A 24,054-nucleotide genomic window follows, 5' to 3' on the forward strand; every position below is an offset into this window, starting at 1 on the left:
CCCCCTCTTGTGGTATTCATGACCTCATAAGTGGAAAATTTCAGAAAGTGTTCACATGTCATGTACAAGACCTCCCGCAAGTTCCATTAGAAGACAGCATTATTGCCCAAAATGGTAAATTCTGGTCAACCATATAAGTTTGTCAGAATAAAAAACTAGTTTCACATCAATTGTCTTCATTGATTAGTTGGTTGAAGAGGGTGTTTTAATTGTTTATGTTTATGACAGATCAGCATTTTCATCCAAAATGTTCCACTAGAAAACTATTAGACATGAAATCTAAATTCTTTGCATCCTATTCTGACTAAAATTGGTCATTGGCTGTGACGGGGGACCAGAAAACACCATCTGAGAGCAGATGACACTGTCACTTCCCAACCCCCCAAAAGGGATGCGGAGCAGGTTGCCAGGAGCGACTGGCTGGCATTCCAATATACTGCTTTCAGTTATGAATGGCAGCTTGTGCAGCCTAGAAATCCCTCCTCGCCCTCTGATGTCATTGAGAAAGGCTCAAGTTTGCTGGTTCTTGACACTCCCCACCCCTCCCACCGCTGGTCAGACTGTCGAAGTTACTTATCCGTTTATGTTAGAGCACGTTGGTGGCAGCAGCAGATGCAGGGTCCCCAGGGGGCTGCTGCTAGTTCAGATAAGTGGAGCCTTTCATCAGTGCGGCGGCTTACGCCGGTGCAGGAGAGAGCAGCAGCAGCTAAATACCAGGCATTGTCCTCAGCCTGGGCCAGGTGATGGGATGAAAGCTGTTGGAGTCAGTGACAGAGACATCAGTATTCAACGACCAACTGACATGCTATGAGGGAGTGCTGTCTTCAACCTTCTTGATCAGTATGCAGAACCACTTTTGTCCTTACTAGGCAGAACTGTAGCCTGATGAGTGGGTTCATCAGTCTGCATCAGATATATTTGACCTGCTCTTTTTCATGTCAGTCTAGAATAGGCATAGTTCAGAATCTTTCAATACTGATACTGCTTCCCGAATAGTACTTTTTTTTACAGTAGCAGTTTTGTAAAATGAAAATTACAATATACATTGTGGTACATTTCTTTAGTTGCATTTTTCAGCTCCTTTTTATGCACTCAAAGCAGTTTTATAACATAAAAATGTAAATCTATTTACCAAAATGTGTTTAAAATTCAGGTGTCTGTTTCAGTTCTTCAGTTTTGTTTCAGCACCTTGGCATTTTCCCACTGAAAGCAATTTGCAACATACAAAATTAACCACAACTTGAGGATTTACTTGTAAGGTATCGAAATGATCAGTTGATTATTCAATTAGACATTAGAAAGAAAATGAGGCTGCAACCATTTTGGTAACTGATAAATCAGTTTTGTCATTTTCCAAGCAAAAATAACTTTTTCTTAAATGATTAATGATCAGTTAAATAAATATGTCTGCAGATGGAGCAGTGGTTGTTAGCCTCTCAGATGTCAGGATTTCCTGCTTATCCTTTTTTCTTATCACTGCTAATTGAATATCTTTGGGTTTGGACTGTTGATTAACAAAGATGTAATCACACATTGGGCTCTCGGAAATTTATCTGAACACTTTTTACTAGTGGTGTCACAATTCTTAAAATCAAAAGTCTTATCAAAATGTGGATTTGAAGGTCCTGATATGATTTTTTTTTATCTGTGCCATTGTTAGATAATCAAGTCTTGATCAAAAAGTTAGATAGAGTATGAAATTGTGACATCCCTATTTTTGTATTTTTTTTTTACTATTATGTACATTTAGTATTTTTTTTTTTCCAAAGAAAATAAACATAGTTAATAGAATAACTGCTAATTAAAATGTTCATTCATTACAGCCCTAGTTAAAAGTAACCAACTGTCCTGGGGGTATTTAAGTGCAGTTTCTGTGCAGAATTTAATTATGTTTATCTCAGTTCCCATTTAAAATTACAGTCCTCATCTGGAAGCACATCTAATGAAAACTTTGGTCTCCAAACACACACACGCAGGGCCTGGTTTGGCATGGAGTCGGTGCTTGTTGTTTACACTGCGCTTCCTGTGTGTCTGGGCCCCCTTGCCCTCTTACATCACCCTATTCGGTGCAGGAGGGACACAACAGGGTGAAGGGGCGACGGGTTGGGGGGGGGGGTAAGCGATGAGGTAGTTCATTAGTCCCCGGGCCTATCCCAAATGAGATGCAGATCCATTCTCTGTGTGTTTCCCTGAGTCCCTCTTTTCTTCCCCCCCCCCCCCCCTGAGTTGCCGCCCTTTTCCCTTTCCAGTCTTTTGATTTCAAACTCTGGGTTTCAGTACTGTTTCCTCATCTCTTGTTTGCCTCATTTCCATTTTTCCAGAGAATGTGCTGCATTTCCTTTCTGCTTGTCAAGTGTTTTCTCTAAGATTTGTTGTATTATAAGCAGTGTTGGGGAACATTACTTTTAAAATTAACTTGTTACATTACAAGATCACTGACATCAATAAGTAACCTGTACATTACAACATTTCCTACTGTAACTCAGAGTACTTGTGTGTTACAGAAAATGATAACCACTACTCTTGCGCATGTTGGTTATATTGTTCTGGCATATTGCAGAGCTGAAAATTATAACACACTGGCTCATATAGCCTGCGGTTCTTTGTTTCAACATGCAGCTAATGAACCAATTAGCTTCTCACAACCCATTATTCTTTTATTACATAGGATAATTTTTTCAGAATGTGTGTCAATAGTCGATTGCTCTGATGAAACTAAACAAGCTCAAAAGCCTCTGCACAAGCGCAATAGTCTGGCTGGTGTTGGAGTATTAACTTGAAGGAAGTTTTACTCATGGGTAATTTATTCAATGCATCTATGTCGAGACCCAAGTTAGGATACGCTGTGATTTCAGTTTCTGCAGAGACCATGGGCTGTGTATGTTCTGTCGCAAATGGAAAAAAGGTCACCCTCAGAGTCTCTTCCTTCCTTCCTTCTTCCCTCTTCTTCCACCCGACAGGTGCAGGCGACGGCAGTTCTTGCAGTGGTTGAAATACAGTGAAATTGTAAAGTAATGGACCGCTTGTTTGAAAATATAACTAAATAATGGAGTCAGTTGCAGAATTAGTGTTACTTTGCTTGTTACAGCAAAATAGTAATCTAACTTCAGCAGTGATTATGCATATGGCTGGCCAATATGGACAAAATCAAATATTACAATATTTGTGATCAAATACCTTGATTGGTCTTTATCAAAATTGGGACAGTATTGAAGGGATGACAGTATAGATTTCTGATAAGTAATTACCAGTAATATGGATAACATGACCTGGTGGATTATGTCAAATAATAGAACAACTATAATAATAGTGAACAACTAATCGATTAATCTACAAATTTTTGCCATTCTACTGCCCAGCCTGAATTATAAACCCCATTCCTGGAGGTCTTACAGTGCAACTACTTCTCTCGTCTCTACGACAGAGGTTGTACTTAAACGTGAAGCTCACGGCTTCATAAATATTCCATGCCTTGCCCTATATTTTTACTCTGCACTATATCTTGGCAAGTACATTTGTGCTGCTCTGGATGTTGCATTGGGAATGAGCAGCAGTTGTAAGTTGTATTAATTATGAGTAGTCACTAACATGAGAGCAAGATCATTTAAGAACTTGTCATTAGTTTCACACTGGGAATGTCTGCTTGTGTTTTTTGCACCAGGGCACACAGTTTGATGTTGATACTGCTTTTTACAGCTCTTCTCCACCGAAGGTATCCATCCCTAAGCTGTTAATGAGCAAACATGGTCATAAGAATGTGCTGTCATAGTTTGCTGATTCTGTCATATGGTGAGTCATGTGTTTTGCTGCTGTGGAGGACACAAGCTTTTCTTACACTGATTCATGGATCCCCGGTGAGGTTTATGAACAAGTAGAAAAATAGCAGTGTGGTATACTGTCTGAACCCTGTGCTTTGTACAGTCAGTTACCTGTCAGGTCCTATAGCCTGTATAGCAGTGTGGAGAAAACACAGCTTCCATTCAAAGTTGCCAGGACAGACCTATCTTCTCTCACCTTATCTGTTTTGTTTTATTATTATGACTCTCTTATCGCTTCAACATAAATATTCATACTCTGTCATTATTATAAAACAATTAAAGCTGGAAGGGCTCTTGTGGCCTGCAGTTTTGGAGGTGACTGAGTCAATTTAAATGGCAATGGGGCAGCACTACATGAAGGAACAGGCTTTGTAGTGTGGGTATTTATAACCCCCTCTCACAAAATAATATGCTGTGAAATTGGATTTTTGCTAAATCACATTTGGTGTGGCAGTATTACCAGTTGTCCCAGTTTTAACTTGGCTCGTTACTCACAATGTCATCAGCCAAACTGTAAAGTACTGAATTCCTTTGTGATTGCACTTTGGGAGTGAATGTACAATGAGCTTTGCAGAGCCTACGCTATATTTTTCCAAACCAACATTTGAAGTTGCACATATTTTGTCCAACCTGTCATGCCTCTGACTGGGAAATGGCACTGAGTCTGTGCTAATTACCTGCTGATTCCCAACCTGCCATTCTGCTCCCACGCTGTGCTTGTGCATGCATGCATACACCCACTCCTGCAGGGGTTCCTTTACCATTTCTGCTGACTTTTACAGATATCTTATTGTATCACTTTTGCATGTAAATGGGTTCAGCTTAGTGCCTCAGGCTTTGTTTGACACCTACAGCTAGAGAGGCCCCCATAGGGAGACACGGTTGGGGCCAACTGGTGACTGTGTGCTGCAGATTTCTGAACCTCTTCTGACCCACTTTGTAACGTCTCATAGTTGTCAAATGCCCATTAGATACTCAGTAACAGGGTCACACAATGAATGGAAATGTTATTGAAATAGCAGTATGGCCTATCCAAATAGTGGAAACTGCAATTTTCTGTTAAAGGTAAAATGTGTGTGAAAACAGCATTATAATGAAGTACTGCAGTGCAGCAGAGATGCCCTGGTCCACAAATCTTGTTCACCAGATGTAAGAAAGCATGTTTTCTTTTTGTAACAAACCTCTACAAACCTCCCATCATCTTGATTGTAATCTTTTTTTTCTGTCAAAATAAAAATGGTCATTCCTGCGTTACTGTCAGAATAATCATTATATGCAGGGTTCATAGAGGTAATGGAAAATCTTGAAAACACTTTAATTTGTGATGTTTTCAAGGGTTGAAAAGTGCTTGCTTATTTGGATAAAGTACTTGAAACTGCTTAAAATTGTTATTTTATTGCTTTCATAATAAATCTCTGTCTGACTAAATACTTTGCTTTGTAGATGAAGAAATAAAATAAGTCAGAGAACATAATTGCTTTTGCCTTTCGCACAAAATGAACACATCTCTGCTTGAGCCTTGAAAGGGGACACAATTAGAAACATTAACTTTGCTGGGTTTTTCTTTAGTTTGCCACCTCTCTGAGAATATATTAACAAAAATGTAGGCCTAATTTACCACAGCTGAAATCTAATGGAAAAGCTTGAAAATGCACCTTGAAATTGCTTGAAAATTGCTTCAATTTGACTTGGGTAAAGGTTTAGGAACCCTGTATATGATTTATTATTATTATTTATTTAATTTTCTTTACCATATCGTGTAGTTCTACTCTGTAGAGGGGTAAAAAAAAAAAGCAGGCACGCCATTACAGCACTGCAGTTAGATGTATTAACTTTCTACCACCAGATAAGAGATAATAATGCAAACAGTATGACAATTATAGTGGCAGTAATACTTTAAGTCCACTTAAAGTGTTCTCTGAAAGGTTTTGAATTATCATGCCCTCCGTTATAAATGGCAAGCACCTAAAAATTTTCAAATCACAAGTATGGTTTCACTTGATTTGACAGTTGCCTCAACATATCTGAGATGTTTTCAAGCTTGTGGGATGCTGACCAAATGTTTGTCCGGTGTATTTTTGTCTCTTGCCATCCAAAAATAAGCTTCACCAAAGTGTTTTTCCATGTTCAGGGCTTCATGGAGACTTCAATGTCTCAGAGGAAGTCTGTGCACATTGATTTATGAATATGAATAATGGAAGTGATGTCACAAGAGGTGGTCTAATGGCTTTTGGCTGCAGTTGTCCCCGGGGTGCAGCACCTCTGGGAAGCTGGAATATAAATACAGTTAGGAGGCAGTTACTGAAGCTGCTATAACTGGTGCTCCACTGGTAGACCCCCCCCCCCCCCTCTCTCTCTTTCTGTATGGGTTGTATAAATATAGTCAGAGAATTAGGCTTATATTCTCACATGAGAAAATTCTGTTACGTAAAAACTGGATAATTTGATTAGCTTGGCTCAAGTCATTTTTTTTTTGTCAGTGACAGCAGCCAGAACACAGAGCTCATGGTTTGCTGAACACATTTTTTCACTGCATTCAGTACATCTGTGCAAATATTACTTAAGCATTTCCCTTTAAAGTCCCGCATGAGTGTGTCCCAATCTTGTTTGCTGTAAGGGGTCACTTTGTATAACCAGTTTTCCCGATACACGTGTCCCCATCACACTGTCAGACCGGGACGGGCAAAAGTCCCTGAACTGGTCATTCAGCGTGGCAGACAGCATTCATTTACATTAAAGTAAGGGTGGGAGATATGGCCAGAATCTTTTATCACATCATATGTAATTTGATATCACAGTAATGGTGGGGTTGGGTAGATGGATGATGCCAACACAGTCATCGCCCACTGAGCCTTCTACCATCGTAACGTTGTGATTTAAAAGCCTTCTGTGTTTGAGGTAGTGTGTCCTCTTGGAATTGCTGTATAGCTGAAGAGAAAATAAAAAGAAGCCATTGCTGCATTCATTGCAGCAGACATTTATCATTTCTTTTTAATCATTGCTAAGTCACGGACATGTGGTGCTCAGATGAGGCCCCTTTTAGGCGCAGCAGTGATATCATTTTCCATCAGGATGTTTCTCTGTGGACATCGTCATATTCCACTTTACATGTAATAGAATATATTACGATACAGTAATTGTTATGTAAACCTACTGTACTTCATCACATTTGATTATTTATTACATGAACATTCTTTAAAAATAGAAGCTTTAAGTTTCCAAAGAAATTAAAGATTAGAAGTGTTACAAGTTCAAAGGTTAACAGGTGCAAATAAATACCAGCCTGGTTGGGTTGCCTCCTTCCTCCACAGTTTCACTTGCCTGCTGCATGTTTTCTTGTCACTCCCGTCTGAGGTGGCTGGCAAACCAGCACATAACCACCAAATCACCTTACCTTGCGAGGCAGCTGGATTCACGAGATAATGCTATAATCGCGCGAGACCAGAAAGAAAGTAGCCCCCTGTGGGGGAAATAGAATTGGCATATCTCTACTGTTGCATGCTATGTATACACTGCCATATCACCCAACCCTACATTGAAGTATTCCTCATAAAATGCATCATGTGTATCTTTTAGAGCTGACACGTGTGTTGAATGCATTTCATTCCCCAGAAAACAAGCCCCTTTTTTAAGATAAGTATTTTGAATTGTGCATGTCTGTGTGTTCCAGCTTGCAGTCTTCTTCTCTTCTGCCTCTGTTGGCCCATTGTAAAACTTTTTTGCACATTGCTCCTGCTAACTGTCGATCAGTGGAAGGGGATTTGGTTGTAAAAATCTTACTCTATAGCACTACCAGTGGTCAAAAACTTATTAGGGTACCTTTTAAAGGGACAGGTTACCCTAAAATAAAAAAATATATGTATATATTTTTTCCTCCTACATTTAGTGCTATTTATCCACCCATCTCGATTGTTCTGACACAAGTTGCTGAGTTTTGGAGATATCAGCTGTAGAGATGTCTGCTTTCTCTCCAGTTTAATGGAACTAGATCGCGTTCAGCTTGTGGTGCTCAAAATGCAAAAACAAAAGAAAAAAAGGATGAAAAGAAAAACTCAACACTAGTGTCTCTTTCCGCCTTGTTGTTAGCAGTTTCTCGAACAAAGAATGTCATTCCGGTAGATTCTGCTGTAGAAAGAAAGTAGTTCTTACATGAAACTGCTCAAAACAAGGTCTACGGATTATCTTGAGGAACTGGGTCATGATTTCTTGAAAGAGACACTGCTGTTGAGTTTTTCAAATGCATTTCTTTGGTGCTCTGAGCACCATAGGCCAAGTGCCATTTAGTTCAGTTATATTAGAGAGAAAGCAGACATCTCTATGGCTGATATCTCTAAAACTCAGCAACTCGCGCCAAAGATGGATGAATGGCACTACAGGTTAGAGGAAAACTGAATTTTTGATTTGGGGGTGAACTGTCCATTTTTTAAGTATGAATTTGAAATGAATTTCAATTGTAACAACTTCTGAAATTGGTTGTTGTTGTTAAAAATTAAGCAGGAACTACTATGATAACCAATAACATTTAAGTAATTTATCAATACCAAACATTCACAGGTTCCACCATCTGAAAGTAATGATTTGTTGCTTTTTTCAGTTTTCTATCATAGTAGATTAAAACTCCTCAGGTGTATTACTGTTAAATTGAAGAAGTTACACTTTTTCCCATTAACTTCCAGTGATCTATCGTACACTCTGTTCTCCCAGTGGTCTGGTAGTCCAGACAGGCAGAGTGCTGCATCAATCAGCCCTTGTTTCAGCCCCTTGCTACGCAGCAGCACCCCTCTCCCTCAGCTCCCATCCCATTTTCCTCCAGAGAGCTTCAGGTTTCATTGGTATTCATTGTCAGTGCCACCAACATACCAGAGTGTGTTACATTCTCATTCTCTTCATCATTGACAGTATGGATCCCAGTGATTGTCTGAGCAGTCGCCCACAGTCCTGTCAGGCAGCCAATTCTTTGTGGCTCCACTTCTCAGGTGTATGGGGAACTTTCACAGGATATATGAGACAATACAATGCATGCCTGTCAGAGCTGCACTTGTCCTATCACCTTTGACAGCTTTGTTGTCGTATCCGCCCTCAGGGATCTGTAAGAAAATATGTGATAAATTCAGAGATGATGGTTGTGTGTAGAATCCTTTGTTTGCAAAAGTTTTGTAGGGATTTTGTTGATAATTGCAGCTCACAGGAAGTCTTCTGCATGAGGAGTTTTCCTTCAGTGCAGTAACAGACAAATGAAGGAGGAAAAAACAACAGCAGGCAGTTTTCTCAGATTTCAGTCAAGTTTAAATGAAGTTGGTCACAAGCCCTGGGTGTTGTGTTGTTATATGGCACGGCATTCTTTTTTCATTTTAATCCCATCCATGAATGCATTACTGGCTCCCACTTGCAGCCTATTTCCCCCCACAAAGTTGCATTTTGTTACAAAATTGCGCTGAAACAACTCCACTGTTCATCTTCTGCTCTCAGTTTATCTCCCCCTCCATCCTCCTTCCTTTCTCCTCTCACTGTCATTGCAGTGTTTTGGCTGCTGTCCTGTTGCCATGAAGAGACCACAACAATGGCCCCTCTCTGTCAGAGCGCATCGCTGCCCGAGGAATGCTTATTTAATAGTGGCATGCTTCGACAGGGGGAAACACAACGTCTTGTCTCCCAGCTGAACTCTTTCGTAGACTCATGCTGCTACTCTTGTCTCAGGTTATCAGGCTTTGTCCAACTCAGGGTCATCAGTAACCACCGTCTTTATTTCCCAGACTGATGACAGAGCCTTTCCGTGAGCCCAGCTGAGCTCAGACAGTGTTTTTTGCCATCAGGCCTGATATCTGACTGAATGCTACTAAGCATCTGTAGTCACAGTAATAAGAAGATGACCTGTTTATTTGGTCAGCAGCAAGAATGGGCACAAATGCAGGACTGCAATTAATGATCATGTTCATTGTTGATTACTTCGATTAACTGATTAGTTGTTTGGTCCAGAAGAGGTCGGAAAATGGTGATAAATGTCTATCAGTGTTTCCCAAAGCCTGATACAACATCCTCAAATATCTTGTTTTGTCCACAACCCAAAGATATTTGGTTTACTGTCATAGAGGAGTAAAGAAACCAGAAAATATTCACATTTAAGAGGCTGGAATGAATCGATTCATTTAATAACCTAATATATTAATAATTGATTAGCCTATTAATTGTTGCAGCTTTACACAAATGCATCAAAAGCTGACTTGTTACAAAATACAAATACTTGCTCATCAGATGCATCAAAATAAAAGAGAATAAAAGAGACATGAGAAACATGAGAAAATGTATTTAATTATACAGGTAATTTGAATTTGGTTGTGTCAACCCTGTGATGAACTGGATGAACCCCGCCTCTCGGGATAGGTAGCTGAAATGGGGTCCAGGAATGAATGACAGATTTGAAGTGGCCAATCAGGATATCTTGGAGGTAGGAGGCTGTAAATTCAGGAGTGCATGCTGGGTAGTTTCAGCTCGTCCTCACCAGAAAAATGTCCATATTGGTCATCTGTTCAAGCAGCTTATTTACTTTGATTGCTAGGTGGCGTTCTCTATTGCCCGTAGTAATTAAGAAACCAGCATATGAAGTGAGAAAGCCTTTGATGTAAGTTGTGTCTCTTATGAAATGTAATGTACTTATTTTAACCCAAACCTTGATCTTTTCCTAAACCTAACCAAGCTGCAACCGTTTCACTCGTTAACCACATGTTTAACGTGACATGATGTCGCCGATACTCTCCAACTGTCATATATGTTGTTTTGCGGGTCATTGGCAATCAACCTTTTCTGTATGACAACGTGTTTGTGGTTTCTAGGTTATATTTGCCAGTTAAGTTCTGGAACCTGTGTGTTTGCTAATTGCTCGTTTCTTCTGTTGCGTCATCAAGCAAGTTTGCCTTAGAATGAAATATCTGATCGTATTGTGATTACGTAAAACATAATGCACAGTGAGTGGGTCATTATGGTAAAATAAACCGCAACAAGGTGATGCGGAGGGATCCTGAATCACCCTGATGGGATTTATTTTGCCATAATGACCCACTCACTGTACATTATCCTGCTTATTATATGGCCACTTACTAAAAAAACAATAATCTGACAAAAATATAAAGTTTAAATGATTTTATTGCTCCTATCATCAGAACTTTGTCTATAGCAATGGTATGTTATACATAGCAACTGTTTGCTATACAGAAACAAAAGAGCTTAGAATGCTGTCAGAATCAGGTATTTAACAAAGCTGAAAAAACGTTGTCTATCCTTGCTACTGGTCGTCCACAAATGTGGTTCACAACAGGACGTCATTTTTTCACATTTTCCTCTGTAGTTTAAAACGGGGGATAAAAATGTTAAAAATGTATTTGAAGTATTTCAAATAAACAAATGCAAGCTCTTATTTTGTTACAAACTACATTTTATTTTTTTCTGCACAATAACATACACATTTTTTTTTATTTTAAATGCATTTAATTGAAATACCACCCATCTCTGGTTAACAGCTATTCATGCAAACCTTTTTGCCTTCTATATTTAATAATAATCAGTTTTACTGATGAGGAAGTAGTGTGTTTTTAAGAGAAAAAGTTATAAAACAGTTATATGGCTTGTTTTTGAGGAGATACGTATGGTGCCAGAAGCACAATGTACAGTTACACACTCTATAGAAAGCAATAAACAATTCTCTTTGAAGTTGCACAGCGTTGCTCTTGCGGCTCATTGGAGCTCTTCTGTGCAAACTGTTGAATAGCGCAGCATTTGTAGAGTAAATCTTCAGTGCATTCACTGCCTCAGTGTGACAGCCCCCTACTGTCTGTGTTGTTTTTAGCCAAAGACTGAATAATTTACAGCATGTTGCCCCAGTGTTTACCTTCAGAGACTATGCAGAAGAAACTGTGCTCTGACATGGTTCCACAGGGAGCACAGGGGTACAGTGCTGAGTGGACAAAGCCAAGTGTCCCTCCCATGAGGGTCTTTGTTTGGCCGTCAAAGCCTGGGCAAACTAATGTTTGAGTAGGAGATTGAAGCAGCAGTCTGCCAAATGTGAGTCATGGTGCTGTGAGTGGAGCTGCTGTCCCAACAGACTGGCCCGGCTATCCTTTTATCAAAAACATTTAAAATCTCAAGAGTAGAGACGACTCATGAGCCTGAACTGGTGCCTATCAAGTAGTTTTTGTCAAAAAGAAGTTTGACTATTTCTGGGAAGATGATCACTCTGATTCTGGTTTCCTAAGCAGTTCGTTTCACCTCAATAGAATCATCGGGATGCCAAAAAGCAATTACTGTGTTTTGTTCTGCCAGGGAGTCAAGCCATTTGCTCAGGCCGGTCTGTCGATAAATCAGTCGCGCAGAGCAGAAATGGTTTTAGGCGTGGAGTTAGAAGGGGCGAGCTTAAGACCTATTATCTTGTGCTCCTGAGCAAATGGTGTAATCTCTGCAGCAGATAATGTTGCTCACCAGCTGAAAGAAACAGTGTACATAAACAGAGGAGCTAAGATCGTTTCTTTGGAGGTGTTCTGTTTCGTTTTGTTACAGTGCTGAATATTTGAGTTATTGAATTGAACAACCTCTCAAAGAAAACAGCCTTTTCCTTACATCCATGGACTCCACCCCTCACACTTGATACACGCGGCTTCAGAGGAAATTTACGTCATCCACAATAAACTACTTCATAGGCACAGCCGTGAGAGGAATGAGGCCCAACTGGTTGAGTTCCATCTCTCTGCTTGTCTTGCCTTGTCATTCACTCACTTGTTTGTTTCTGCCTGTGTCTCTTCGACCAGCTCCCCACTCAGATCTGAACACAAACCCCACGAGGCCTGAACCGGAGGGGGAGAGCTGCCCCCCGAAGATGGACAGCACCCAGAGAATGGAGTCTCCAGCTAAGAAAAACACAGACCGGAGATTGACTACCCCCACAAAGTCTGACGCCATGTCTCGATCACCTGGATCACCGGCATCACCTGTTCCCAGGTCGAAGCGGAAGGAAGGTAAAGGAAAATACAAAGTTCACCTGTAAAACTTGATTGTGTTAATGCACAGAGCTTCTTTTTTTTAAAGCGGGGTTGTATGTGGTACTTATCCATAGTCAGTGTGTTACCTACAGTAGATGGCGATCAGCAAGCACCCAGTTTCGAGAAGCAGCAGGAGTACCAGTGTAGGAAACTTAGCTGTGTATTGCTGTGGACAGAGTCAGCCCTCTAAAGGATTCAATATAAGTTGAAATGTTTGCTATATTTAGAATATATTCTATGCTTTACTGTGCTGTCAGAAAGCAACTTCTGATGGGAAACATCTGCTATATAGGCCAAATGTCGATCTCTCCAAAGCATTTGAAACTCAAAAACAGTAATTCTACTGCTGCCCCAATCAGTGAGTTTGTGTTGTTGTGTGACTTTGATGTTTTCAAGGGTAGTTCAGATTCACCAAAGTCACACAATAACACAAACTTAACAGTCAAGGCAGTGGTAGACGAGCAACTCCCGTATTCTACAAAGTAAAAACAGTGGAATGTGGTGGCTTTGGAGAGTGTGGTATTTGGCTTATGTAACGGGCAGTTTCCACTCGGAAAGGGCTATCTGACGGCAAAGTAAAGCCATGAATGCAGGCATGCAGCAAAGGGCTGCAGGATGGAATCGCACCCACAGCTGGTGCTGAGGACTTAGCCTTCAAACATGGGCTACATACTCCACCAACCAAGCTACTGGGGCACCCAGAAGGGAATTATTGATCATTTTTACTTTGCATCGTGTTCTGCCATCTCACCATCTGATTTCAAACTAAGTGGATGGGACAATAATACATTGCAAAGACGATTCCTTGGTCTATGCATTGGTGCGTATCGTCACTGAAACAGCCAGTAGAAAAGTCCTTCAAATGGATATTTTTACTTTTGTACTTCGAGTATATTTCAGAGCCTTTACTATTTCACTTTTACTTGAGTTTACTTGTACATTTAGCTGCTGTCCACTCTATTATTTTGCTTAGTGTCCTCTACGATCCACTTGCCGTTTCTCGAAACTGGTGGCACGCTGATTGATGTCTGTTGTAGGTAATACACTGACTGTGGTTAAGTACCTCATGCAACCCCACTTCAAAAAATCCGATCTATCCCTTTAAAGTAAAACCTATTATGGAATCTGATTTTGGCCTGACATGAATCAGCTCTTATGATGGTGCAATTACATCTGCCATCTACTGGAGTTTGGTCAGCTCTCCTGAGGCAAGGCACTGATTCAGTATCTGAGTAAGAGTGACCACATGCTTTCAGACGTGAAGCTAAATCCAGTAGAGCTGCTGCAGTTTATCTTTAAGTGTCGGAACAAGCGTGGAACAGAAGCTGCTGTGTGAGAACATCTCAGCTTTGGGCTCAAAGGTTTTAGGCACAATTGAATTAGTAAAGAAAATATCCCAGTAAAATATGGACAAATGAGCTTTCATGGTAAGTGGAGCTAATGCTGATCACTGCCATGCACCGGGCCCTAATGAAAGGTGGGCAAAAAGGAATGTGAATGGGAATCCCATTTCAGTGAGCAATGCCAAGAAAGCATTTAGTTTGACCGGCTGGCACCATAGCTATGGCCACAATGCCACCACTTGAACGCCTTGCAGACTCTGGCTAACAGCACATGCAAACTCTAAGGAACATGTTTGAGGGTTTTGGGAGTGTAAGCTTCTTTTCTCTCTCCCCTTTATTCTTTATCCATTAATCCATTCACTGTGGTCATGGTCTTTATTCCCTTAGCGTGAGGTGACAGGGATAAACCCCCTTTAAATCCCCAAACTGCCCCCAAAACTGTAACAATGCCTCCAGTTTTGATTCCTTGTTATGACCTGTTATGGTCAGATCAGTTATATCAAGACTTTTTTTTTATGATATTCTGTTTATTTCCCAAAGTTTGGTCTATTTTAGAGAAATATGTAGCTGAGTCCTCAGTCTCCTGATTCCAAAAATCCAAAAATGACCCACACTTCCCTTTTGCCCTTCAAGTTCCTTTTCCGCCAGTTTAGTAAAGCTCATTACATGTGTGGTTTTGCACCACCCAGAGGGGCGTAATGAAGATGAAAAGCCCTCTGTGACTCCTTCATTAGTCAAATGAAATGCTGAGGCCTGTGGTTCAGTTGAGAGCTGTTGCTTCTGGTTATACTGTAGTCTGCTCAGCTGTGTTTTGTCACAACTCAAACGTTTTCCTGTGAAAGCAGTGTTTCGTGTTTGTCTAAGAGAATCTCTTCATGTAGGTCGTGTCAGGGGTCATTCCACTGTTATGGCTGAGTATGTTGAGTAATGGTACCTCATGAAAACTGAAGATTTGAATTATCATTTGGAGACCCCTCAGCTGATTCTCCTACAGTCCAGCAGTCTTTTTTTTCTGTCAGTCAGTGTGCAGGATAAAACAGGCAGAAGCCTACAGGAACATTTCAATGAGGAATAAGGAAAATCATAAATATAGTTTTATATTAGCTGTTGCACTTACACTGCTGATTAACTGATGAGAGAAGGTGAAAGAAGTGGTTGGTAAGTTTCAGCTATTGTTTTTTAGCTGCTTCATTGTACGAAGAGCAATGCAACAACTTGGCAGGTTGTAAACTTTACAAACCGAGTCTCTAAGTCACCGCAAACAATAAAGCTAACTGATGGAAGCAGGGAAGAGTGATAGAAACGGAGCGCAGGTGACACGCTGTCAATGACTTTACCAGTGCTTACTAGTGCTTGTTTTGCCACTGACAGGCTTGGGTTGTTATTAGAAGTGTCTGACAACATTATAGAAAGGATCTTCAAAGAGAGATCCTTTTTTTTTCAAGAGCAATATATGGTTTGTTTAACCAGAAACGATCAAATCATCATCATCGACAGAAACAATATATAACCAAAAACGTCTTGATTTGACCTTCCACTGTTCCAGCAATCACCAGCTCTGGTTTGGGGGAAATAATAAATCCTGAATTCACAGAGTGAAGGAGCGTGGCGTGTGCAGGGCAGGTGATGCAGGACAGCTGCAGTCTGGGGAAAGAAGCTCTGCTGTGCTGGATTTTTATAACTGACCTATAGGAGGACGCACACTTATACTTTCTCTGACTGTGTGAAAATCTGATGTTTCACATCACAGATGGTGAAGAAAAGTGTTAAAATGACAATCTTACTGGTAAAACACATGGAGGCGGGTAGAAGATTTTAGTGAGGTGCACTGAACTGGAAAAAAACAAAGAATTGTCAAATATTAATTTCGTAAATCTGCCAAATCTGATTTGTTTGAAAAAAGTCTTAGTCAAAGACAGCCCTAATGTTAAGGCAGAGGAGAATATAGTGAAAGAAACCTGTTTGTAAAAATTCTATCTCGTTTCTTATGTGTGTTTGTTGAATTTGCAAATTGAAGGTTGCACCTCACACTATACAGTTTATCGTGCACTGCCCCTATTGCACCCCAATTTAGAAGCAAACAAAATAACACAGATCTGACATTTTCAGAAGATGCCAGTGTGTGGGGGTGGATGTAAAGCCCAAACACTGCACCTAGCAGCATTTTCTAGGCCAGTCTCTTTTTGTCTTGGAAGCTTTGTGCATGTGACGTTATGATTAACACGGTGGTGAGTTGCAAACAGCAGCACATCACACTGACCAAGCCCGTGCACATGGGCTCTACAAAGTCCTATAAATATCAAAGTGGGTCAGGGGTTGTACTTAGGGGAGGCTGCATGGCAGATTGTTTTCGTGTTTATGATTCACGCCTCCCCCTATTAGACGTCACCGAAGGACGAGTTCCTTTGTGTCTGATGTTGAACATCTGGTCTGTGAAGAATGAAGGGGGGGTGATGTAATGATGTAAGACTCCAGAAAGACTGCAGTCTGTGCCGGTGTTCATTTGTGGTAATTACACATAAGGTTGTCAAAGTATCCATACTTAGATATGTTTATAATACCACAATGAAGAACAACACTAACATTTGATAATACTAAAACTACCAAAGTTATAAAAAAGAAAAGATGAAAGTTTGTTCAGAAAGTAAGTTCAATTAAGTCTTCAGTTTACTGCCTGACATTTGGCTTTCAGCATCGCAAAATGAGATAGTGTTCAGTGACTCTGCAGGTTCTAGACAACTATTTTGATAAACGATTAATCTTTTCAGTCATTTTTCAAGCACAAATGTCAAACATTTTCTGGTTCCAGCTTCTTAAAGGTCAGGATTTGCTGCTTTTCTCTGTCATTTATTATAGTAAATGAGGAGTCTTTGGGTTTTTTTCAATGTTGGTTGGACAAAACACTTTCCCATATTTTTGACATTTTATAGACATAAAGATTATTGTGAAAATGACCCATTGTTTTCTAAATTCATTTGATAGAATGCCAGAAAAAGCAAGAAAATGCCCATCACAAGTTACCAGAGCCTTTTCTGAAAAATGTCAGAAAATTGTGAAAAATACCAATCAGTCAGCCTACGATGACGTCCCCAAATGTCTTGTTTTGTCCACAACCCAAATATATTCAGCTTGGTGTCATAGAGTAGTAAAGAAACCAAAAAATATTCACATTTATGAAGCTGGAATCAGAGTATTACTACAATTAATCATTATCAAAATACTAGTGGTTAAATTAATAGTGGCATTAAATATAATGGATGAGCTGACACCTAAAAAAACAAGTCTTCACATTTCAAAAGCTGCAACCAGTGACTTTTTGCCACTTCTGGTGATAAATGAATGATCAAAATACTACAAATTAATTTTCTAACCACTGACTAATTAATGAATCAAATAATAGTTTCACCTCTATTGGTAAAATGTTTTAAGTTGGATATTCTTTGGCAAACACACAGAGGCGACCTTTGTTGAGTCAGAATGACAACATTGTTTCCCAGGAAGTAGAACCAGCGATCGTGAAAGGATGCAGTTTGAATTCTTGAAATGGCTCAGGACAGTATTTGTTTGCATTGCTGTTTCCCTCTGCTTTTTTTCACTGAGCGGTTCCCCTGTGGTATTTGGAAGGAATGTCATGTGTGAGAGGGACATCAGAGATGTCACAGAGAGAAGAGATATATGTGAGTGCTGCCCTGTAGCCATAACATATCACAGTCAAACATACACCCACATCCAGATGGCAGAGGAGATTTAGTGAGGCTGCCACACGCTGAAGATTTTATGAGGAGAAGATTGGTTTCAATGAAGAATTTTCTTCAAACTTTTGTTCTTTGTGTTTTTTCTTAATCCAGGAAACATAATACAAGTTGGCTTCACACCATTTGGTCGGCATCAGTGTTAAAATGTTGACGTTGGCAGTTTCCTTTCATTGTCTTGTGGCATGCATTTCCTTACGGTGGTATTTTAAAGTTAAAAGCCTCTACTGCTTTGACTTTGTTTCAGTGAAGAAAACATTTACTCAGGTAATATTTTTCATCACTGTCGCTTCTGGTCAGTTTTGTGTTGAGAGAGGTTGGAAAGGCAACTGTTTATGATAGATGGTACAAAAGATGTTATTGTACATTGACAGGATTTTGAAATTAAAGGTCCAGTGTGCAAGATTTACTGGGACCTACTGGTAGAATGTGGCAGAACTTGAGCTTCACTTCATAAGTATGTTTCCATTAGTGTATAATTGCTTTTGTTACCTTAGAATGAGCCATTTATAAATACAGAGGGCATGGGTCCTCTTTTTCATGTGTTTCATGGCCACCACAGGTTCTCCTGCACTCTTGGAAGGGGAGGGTTAAGTGAGGTGTTTGCAGTCAGTAAACCAGGGTTCAACAAAAAGGACTGCCACCTTGCCTGGGGCAAGTAAAATGCCATGGCGGGCTAGTAAATCTAACAACACACTTGTCATACTGGAAAAGTGGTAAAAAGAAATTAACTGTTAAATTATTATTTTACATAATTTATCATGAAAGAATTGCAGAAAATGCTGGTTTTAGCCTCTTAGATATGGAGATTTCCTGCTTTTCTTAGTTTGTTATCATATCAAACTGAATCTTTTTTTTAGGTTAGGTTTTAGATGGACAAAACGAGACATTTGAAGACGTCACCTTGGACTTTGAGATACTGGGATGGACATTTTTCATTATTTTCTGATATTTTATGGATGTTACAGCCCTAGATTAAGCATGAAAATTAACTTTTGCCTTTGTTGCTATTTGATTACCTGCAATAAATAAAATCATTTGTACAGGGGAAAGAAAAAATTTACTTTGGGCTAGTAGATTTCCGACCAGGCGTGGGAAAAAAACGTCAATGTTGAACCCTGTAAACCTCTACATGCCACTAAATCTTACAGACTTGGCCCTTAATTCATGGTAGATTCAGTGCTTTGTTAACAAAATACAATTCTAGATCTACTGAATAATATTAAGACTCACACTGTGCTCTTTTCACCCCACCGTAGGTATGTTGGGTTGTGGAAACTGAATAAATTATTTGTTCGCCGCAAAACACAAGTAACCCCCACGGATTACAACTACGATGAGCTTGACTAACCAGCTTTAATTAAGTTCTTAGTAAGAGCATTTTGACCTTAATTGCTCATTTATATGGAAGTATGTCATGAATCTCACTTGGTGAGATGCGTAGCCAAAAATATCTCAGATATTCGGTTTCTGCCAGGTATGTTGGAGTTGCAGATCACATGATGTTGTATTTGTTTTGACCTGCAAGGAAACAAAAAGAAATGGTAAGATTTATGAAGTTTTTCAAAATAAGAGTTGTGTGATCAAGGTCAGATTAGGCTAAATGGACTGGACATGATATAAACTTACAATATGACACCTTTCACTTATACATCCTCTCTGTATTTTTCTCCTGTTTCCCCCCTCCACTGTCACACCAGACATCATGAAGTCAGAGGAGAGGCAGAAGCTTGCTAAGGAGCGGAGAGAGGAGAAGGCCAAATATCTTGGTAAGTAGAAACAAGGGGGTGAGAGGACAGTCCCATTATATAGGAAGAGAGCTCCCCCTAGTGTTGGGGTGAAAGAGGTTGCTGTTCATTTGTGTTGGTTGCATTGCTACTGGGTTGGCTCTAGGCTGCAGATTGCATGCACATGTACGATAAAGGGAGGATAAAAGGATTGTTTGAGCTTCTGCAAAAATGAGGCTGAAACTGGCAAAAGCCAACCCACCATTTTACCAAAGATGACAGCAAGCATTCATTTTCTACATGCATGCTGAAATGAGCACTGTCAAAACTTTTGCTTATTGTATGTTTGATAAACTCATTAGTGCTTTAACACTGCACTAAAATGTATGTTAATGTAATGTTGAGTAAATGAGATATTCCTCACAACTAACTAAGAATGTTGGACAAGTGACAAAAATGTACAGTTTTTTTAATCATCATGTGTTATGTGTCAAGTTAACTATTTTAACAAGTTTACAGCTTTTCATAGTGTGATGAATATCTCTTATGACTTATATGGATATTTCAGATTATTTGAGGTGGGGTTGTGTAATGAACTTATTAATATAGCAGTAGATGTCACTGGCATGCCTCCAGCTAGGAGAAGCAGAGAAAAGTATCAGCACTGAAGTTAAGCATTAACTTATGTAGATAGAGTCAGCACCAAAAGGTATTTTAGACACTTAAAAAAGGCACACCTGAAAAAAAAATCAGTGTTGCAAGTTTAAGTTTCTGTTAAATTTAGAATATCTTCACTGCTCTACTTTGCTGTCGACAGCCTTTCCTGATAGGACACTAAGGTTTTGTAAGCCAAATATCTCTCTCTTCTAACCAAACAAACTCCATGGGCAAACTCAGTAATTTTTCATTGTAGAGTTACTGGTTTACTGCTGCATGTTGTATGACTTTGGTGAATCTGAACTATCCTATCAAACCAAACCAAACCTGTACATTGAATGCATATGGAGTTTGGTTGGTTTGGAGAGATATTATTATGTGGCAGTTTCCTGTCAGAACAGGCTGTATGATGGCAAAATAAAGTGGTGAAAATATTCCAAATATAGCAGACTCCCTCTCTGCTTCTCTTAACTTGGGGTGTGCAGACTGGCATCTATTGTAGGTCATATACTGACTATTCATAAGTACCTCAAATAACCCCATTTCAAATGATCAAAACTATCCCTTTGACTTCATTTGAAATTTGTTCCATGCAACAACACTGAGTCACCAAAGCACCTAAACCTTCCACTGGTGCAAAACTTTCTCAGTGCCTTTCACTTAGGCGTCATAACAATTGACACGGCTGTACTTTTTGTGTCGGTTGATATTGCATCTCTTTGCCCAAGTCCACACGGCTGTCACGTTGTCACTTGGCTACACGCTGGCCGTACACTGCTTTGCATGATTGACAGCTGCCTCTGTCTTCTCTCTCACCCATTCCCCCTGCAGAAGAGCTCGGCATGTTACAAGGTAAGCCACTCACCTATGTGTATGTGGTGGTGGTGGTGGTGGTGGTGGTGTTGGTGGTGTTGGTGGTGTCCCTTTTCGATCATTCTGTTACATTTGGATGTCTCGACTTAATAAAGTTCAGTAGTTTTAACTAGAGTTGGGCAATACACCGAAAACTTAATATACAGACATTAGGAGTCACTGAACAAACTTGCTCATGTCAGTATGTTTGTTAAAAGCGTCTCTCCTTCATTCCACCTCTTACTTTATAACACAGCAGCATGTAAAACAATAAGCACCAGTTTTAAAGCTACAGTTGTTCCTCCTATTTAAAATGTGAGCTTTAAGAAGATATATTACAGACTTGTCATTATCAGGGAGCCCTGAGGAAATGTAAAAAATAACCAGGGACTGTCCAGTATGGTTTGTTCAGGAGCCGTTTGCTAATAAAATGTATTTTATTAGCAAACTGATTTAAAAAAGGATTGCCCAAACCTTACAACATTGAGTTTTGGTCATATTGCCCAGCACTAGAGCGTTTTCATTCATTTAATCCCAGTGGTGTTCCCTGTTTTTTAAAATCATAGTTTTTTTTTTTTTTAATTCTTCACAGAAATTTTAACCAATTATAACCTTTCCTGTTTGAACATCAACAATGCATCTTTGTAAAAATCATGTAGGCATAGACTGATCACTTAACCAATCATTTATCTTTAAATGAATGTCATTATTATTGATTCTCAATTTTTAAGATCTAACATGCCCTGAATTTGAACTTTGTTTATCCACATGTTCCAGCTGCAGACACCACAGAACTCTGTGGGTTTAAAGATAACATGTTTGAACCACATGCCGCAAAACTACTATGATTACCATCTTACTGGAGAAGTTGGAGGTTTTAGAGAAGCATGCAGCCAGATTTATCTTGGCTGCGAATTTACATCTAAACAACTTTATACTGCCAAAATGAAACACACACGGTTCAAAGATTTCTGACATAGAAAAATATGGAAATTAGTGTTCATGGACAGAGCTGAGTGGTATTTTCACAACTTTTGCACAGATATTTCTTCTTTTCAGTTATGGACGTCTCACGGGGTTCTCGTGGTATTTGGTGTTCAGTAGAAAAATTGTTCAAAAGTAGATTCATAAAGTCTGTGTTCTTTATTTTCTTAGAGCTGGGGAGAAATTGGTAAAATTGGTGATATGCCGTCTCAGCCCCAGTTTCATCAAGTTCTCGCAAAGCTATATTTGAGGCTACATTACATGTATAACATTTGGACATTTCTGCGTAAAATATAGAAAAAAATCAAATCATGACATATATCACATGACACTGATTTCTTTAAACTATCGTGCCCATACTTTCAGTAATTCCATGTTGTCTAATCCAACTGTGTGTTCGACAGCAGTAAGACGACTTTGACAGACTTCATAGCGAGGATCAGTCTAATTGGGCGATCATCGGGTCGTGCCAGATGGTACGGGTCAGATCTAATACTCTCAGTCAGACCCGGATAAGAGATGAGATCCTGTTGAATCTTGTGTTTACAAGACCAGCTTAAAAGAGATCTTATCAACTGTCACCAGGAGTATGACTATTTTAGTAGTGAAAGAAAATCCCTCTTTTATCTTATTGGTTCCTTATTACGTTTTAGTGAGTCTTTGAACGACTTGCATCAGGGAATTGTCTGCGACTGCACAGAAGCTGCTCTCCTCTGTCTGTCTTTGGTGGGATTGTATAAATACTTAATGTAGCAGCGTTTGAGCAGCCTTCTGTGTATGACTATTTAATAATCTTACTGTCGTAGGTCCCGATGCTACTTGTCAGCACTGATCACTTTCAGGGGAGAGTAGAGGGAACACATTTTAAAGCAATGTTAGCTTAAGATATTCATAATTGTACATCTGTTTATCACATGAAGGGAAAGTTCAGATTTTTTGAGGCGGGGTTGTATGAGGTACATATTCATAGTCAGTGTATTTCCAACACTAGATGGTGGTCAGCCTAGCAATGTACTGCTGTGGACAGAGTCAGCAACAAAATGTTAACATTAAAAAAAAAAAAAAATCAGCATCAGTTTAAAGTGGATGCTTGTTTGTAATATTTGCACTGCTTTACCTTGCTGTCAGACAGCCTTTTCCAACTGGAAACCATTGTTTTTAAGCCGTTGCATCGCTCTCTCCAAAACCACTGGACTCTATGTATAGCAATATTTGGGTTATACAATGGCAGTTTGCCATCAGAAAGGCTGTCTGATGACAAAGTAAAGTGGAGAAAACATTCTAAATATAGTGGACATTTAAACTACCGGGCTTAATAATAAGGATTACCATAAAAGTAAATCCTGCATCTTACTTGCCTGACCGGGCAATTGACAAAAAAGATTTTACTTAAACTATTAAACTACTTTCAGAATTGATAAATCGCGAAGTAATTGCATGCAAAATGCCAGAAGAATATCTTTAGGGTTTAGACTGACAAAGGAGACATTTAAAGACATCACATCAGGACTTTGCGATGGACATTTTATAAACATTGCAGCCATGGATTAAACATTACAAGTAACTTAAGTCTTTGTTGTTATTCAATGACTGCTAACAAAACAGTTGTACAGGGGATTGCTGACCCACTTGCCCAGCTGGGTAATTGAACAAAACAAGCACTAATGTTGAACCCTGAGTACCTCATACAACCTCACTTCAAAAAATCTGAACTATCCTTTTAAAGTCCTGTTTTAGATGCATGACTATCTGATGATAAAAACTGAAATCATTTAGACTAACACTCTTAATAGTTTAGCGTCACCACCAAGCTTCCAGCATGTTTTCAGTTTGTTTTCCCTCCTGCAACCTGCAACCTGCAACACCTACAGCCTGGTAAACCACCAAAACGCTTC

At 39.5% G+C, this 24,054-nt stretch overlaps 1 protein-coding gene across 1 annotated transcript in view; it reads left to right on the forward strand.

Annotated features, from left to right (window-relative positions):
• The window catches only part of map7d1a (MAP7 domain containing 1a), a 63,210-nt gene that overhangs the window by 11,478 nt on the left and 27,678 nt on the right, over positions 1 to 24,054 (forward strand). Inside the window, exons 2-3 of the mRNA XM_084727067.1 lie at positions 12,614 to 12,820; positions 19,640 to 19,708. Coding sequence (XP_084583193.1) covers positions 12,614 to 12,820; positions 19,640 to 19,708 — 276 coding nt within the window. The remainder of the gene's footprint in view (positions 1 to 12,613; positions 12,821 to 19,639; positions 19,709 to 24,054) is intronic.

Source organism: Lutjanus erythropterus, chromosome 9 (assembly GCF_056507025.1).
Source record: "Lutjanus erythropterus isolate fLutEry1 chromosome 9, fLutEry1.hap2, whole genome shotgun sequence".
Taxonomy (NCBI): domain Eukaryota; kingdom Metazoa; phylum Chordata; class Actinopteri; order Lutjaniformes; family Lutjanidae; genus Lutjanus; species Lutjanus erythropterus.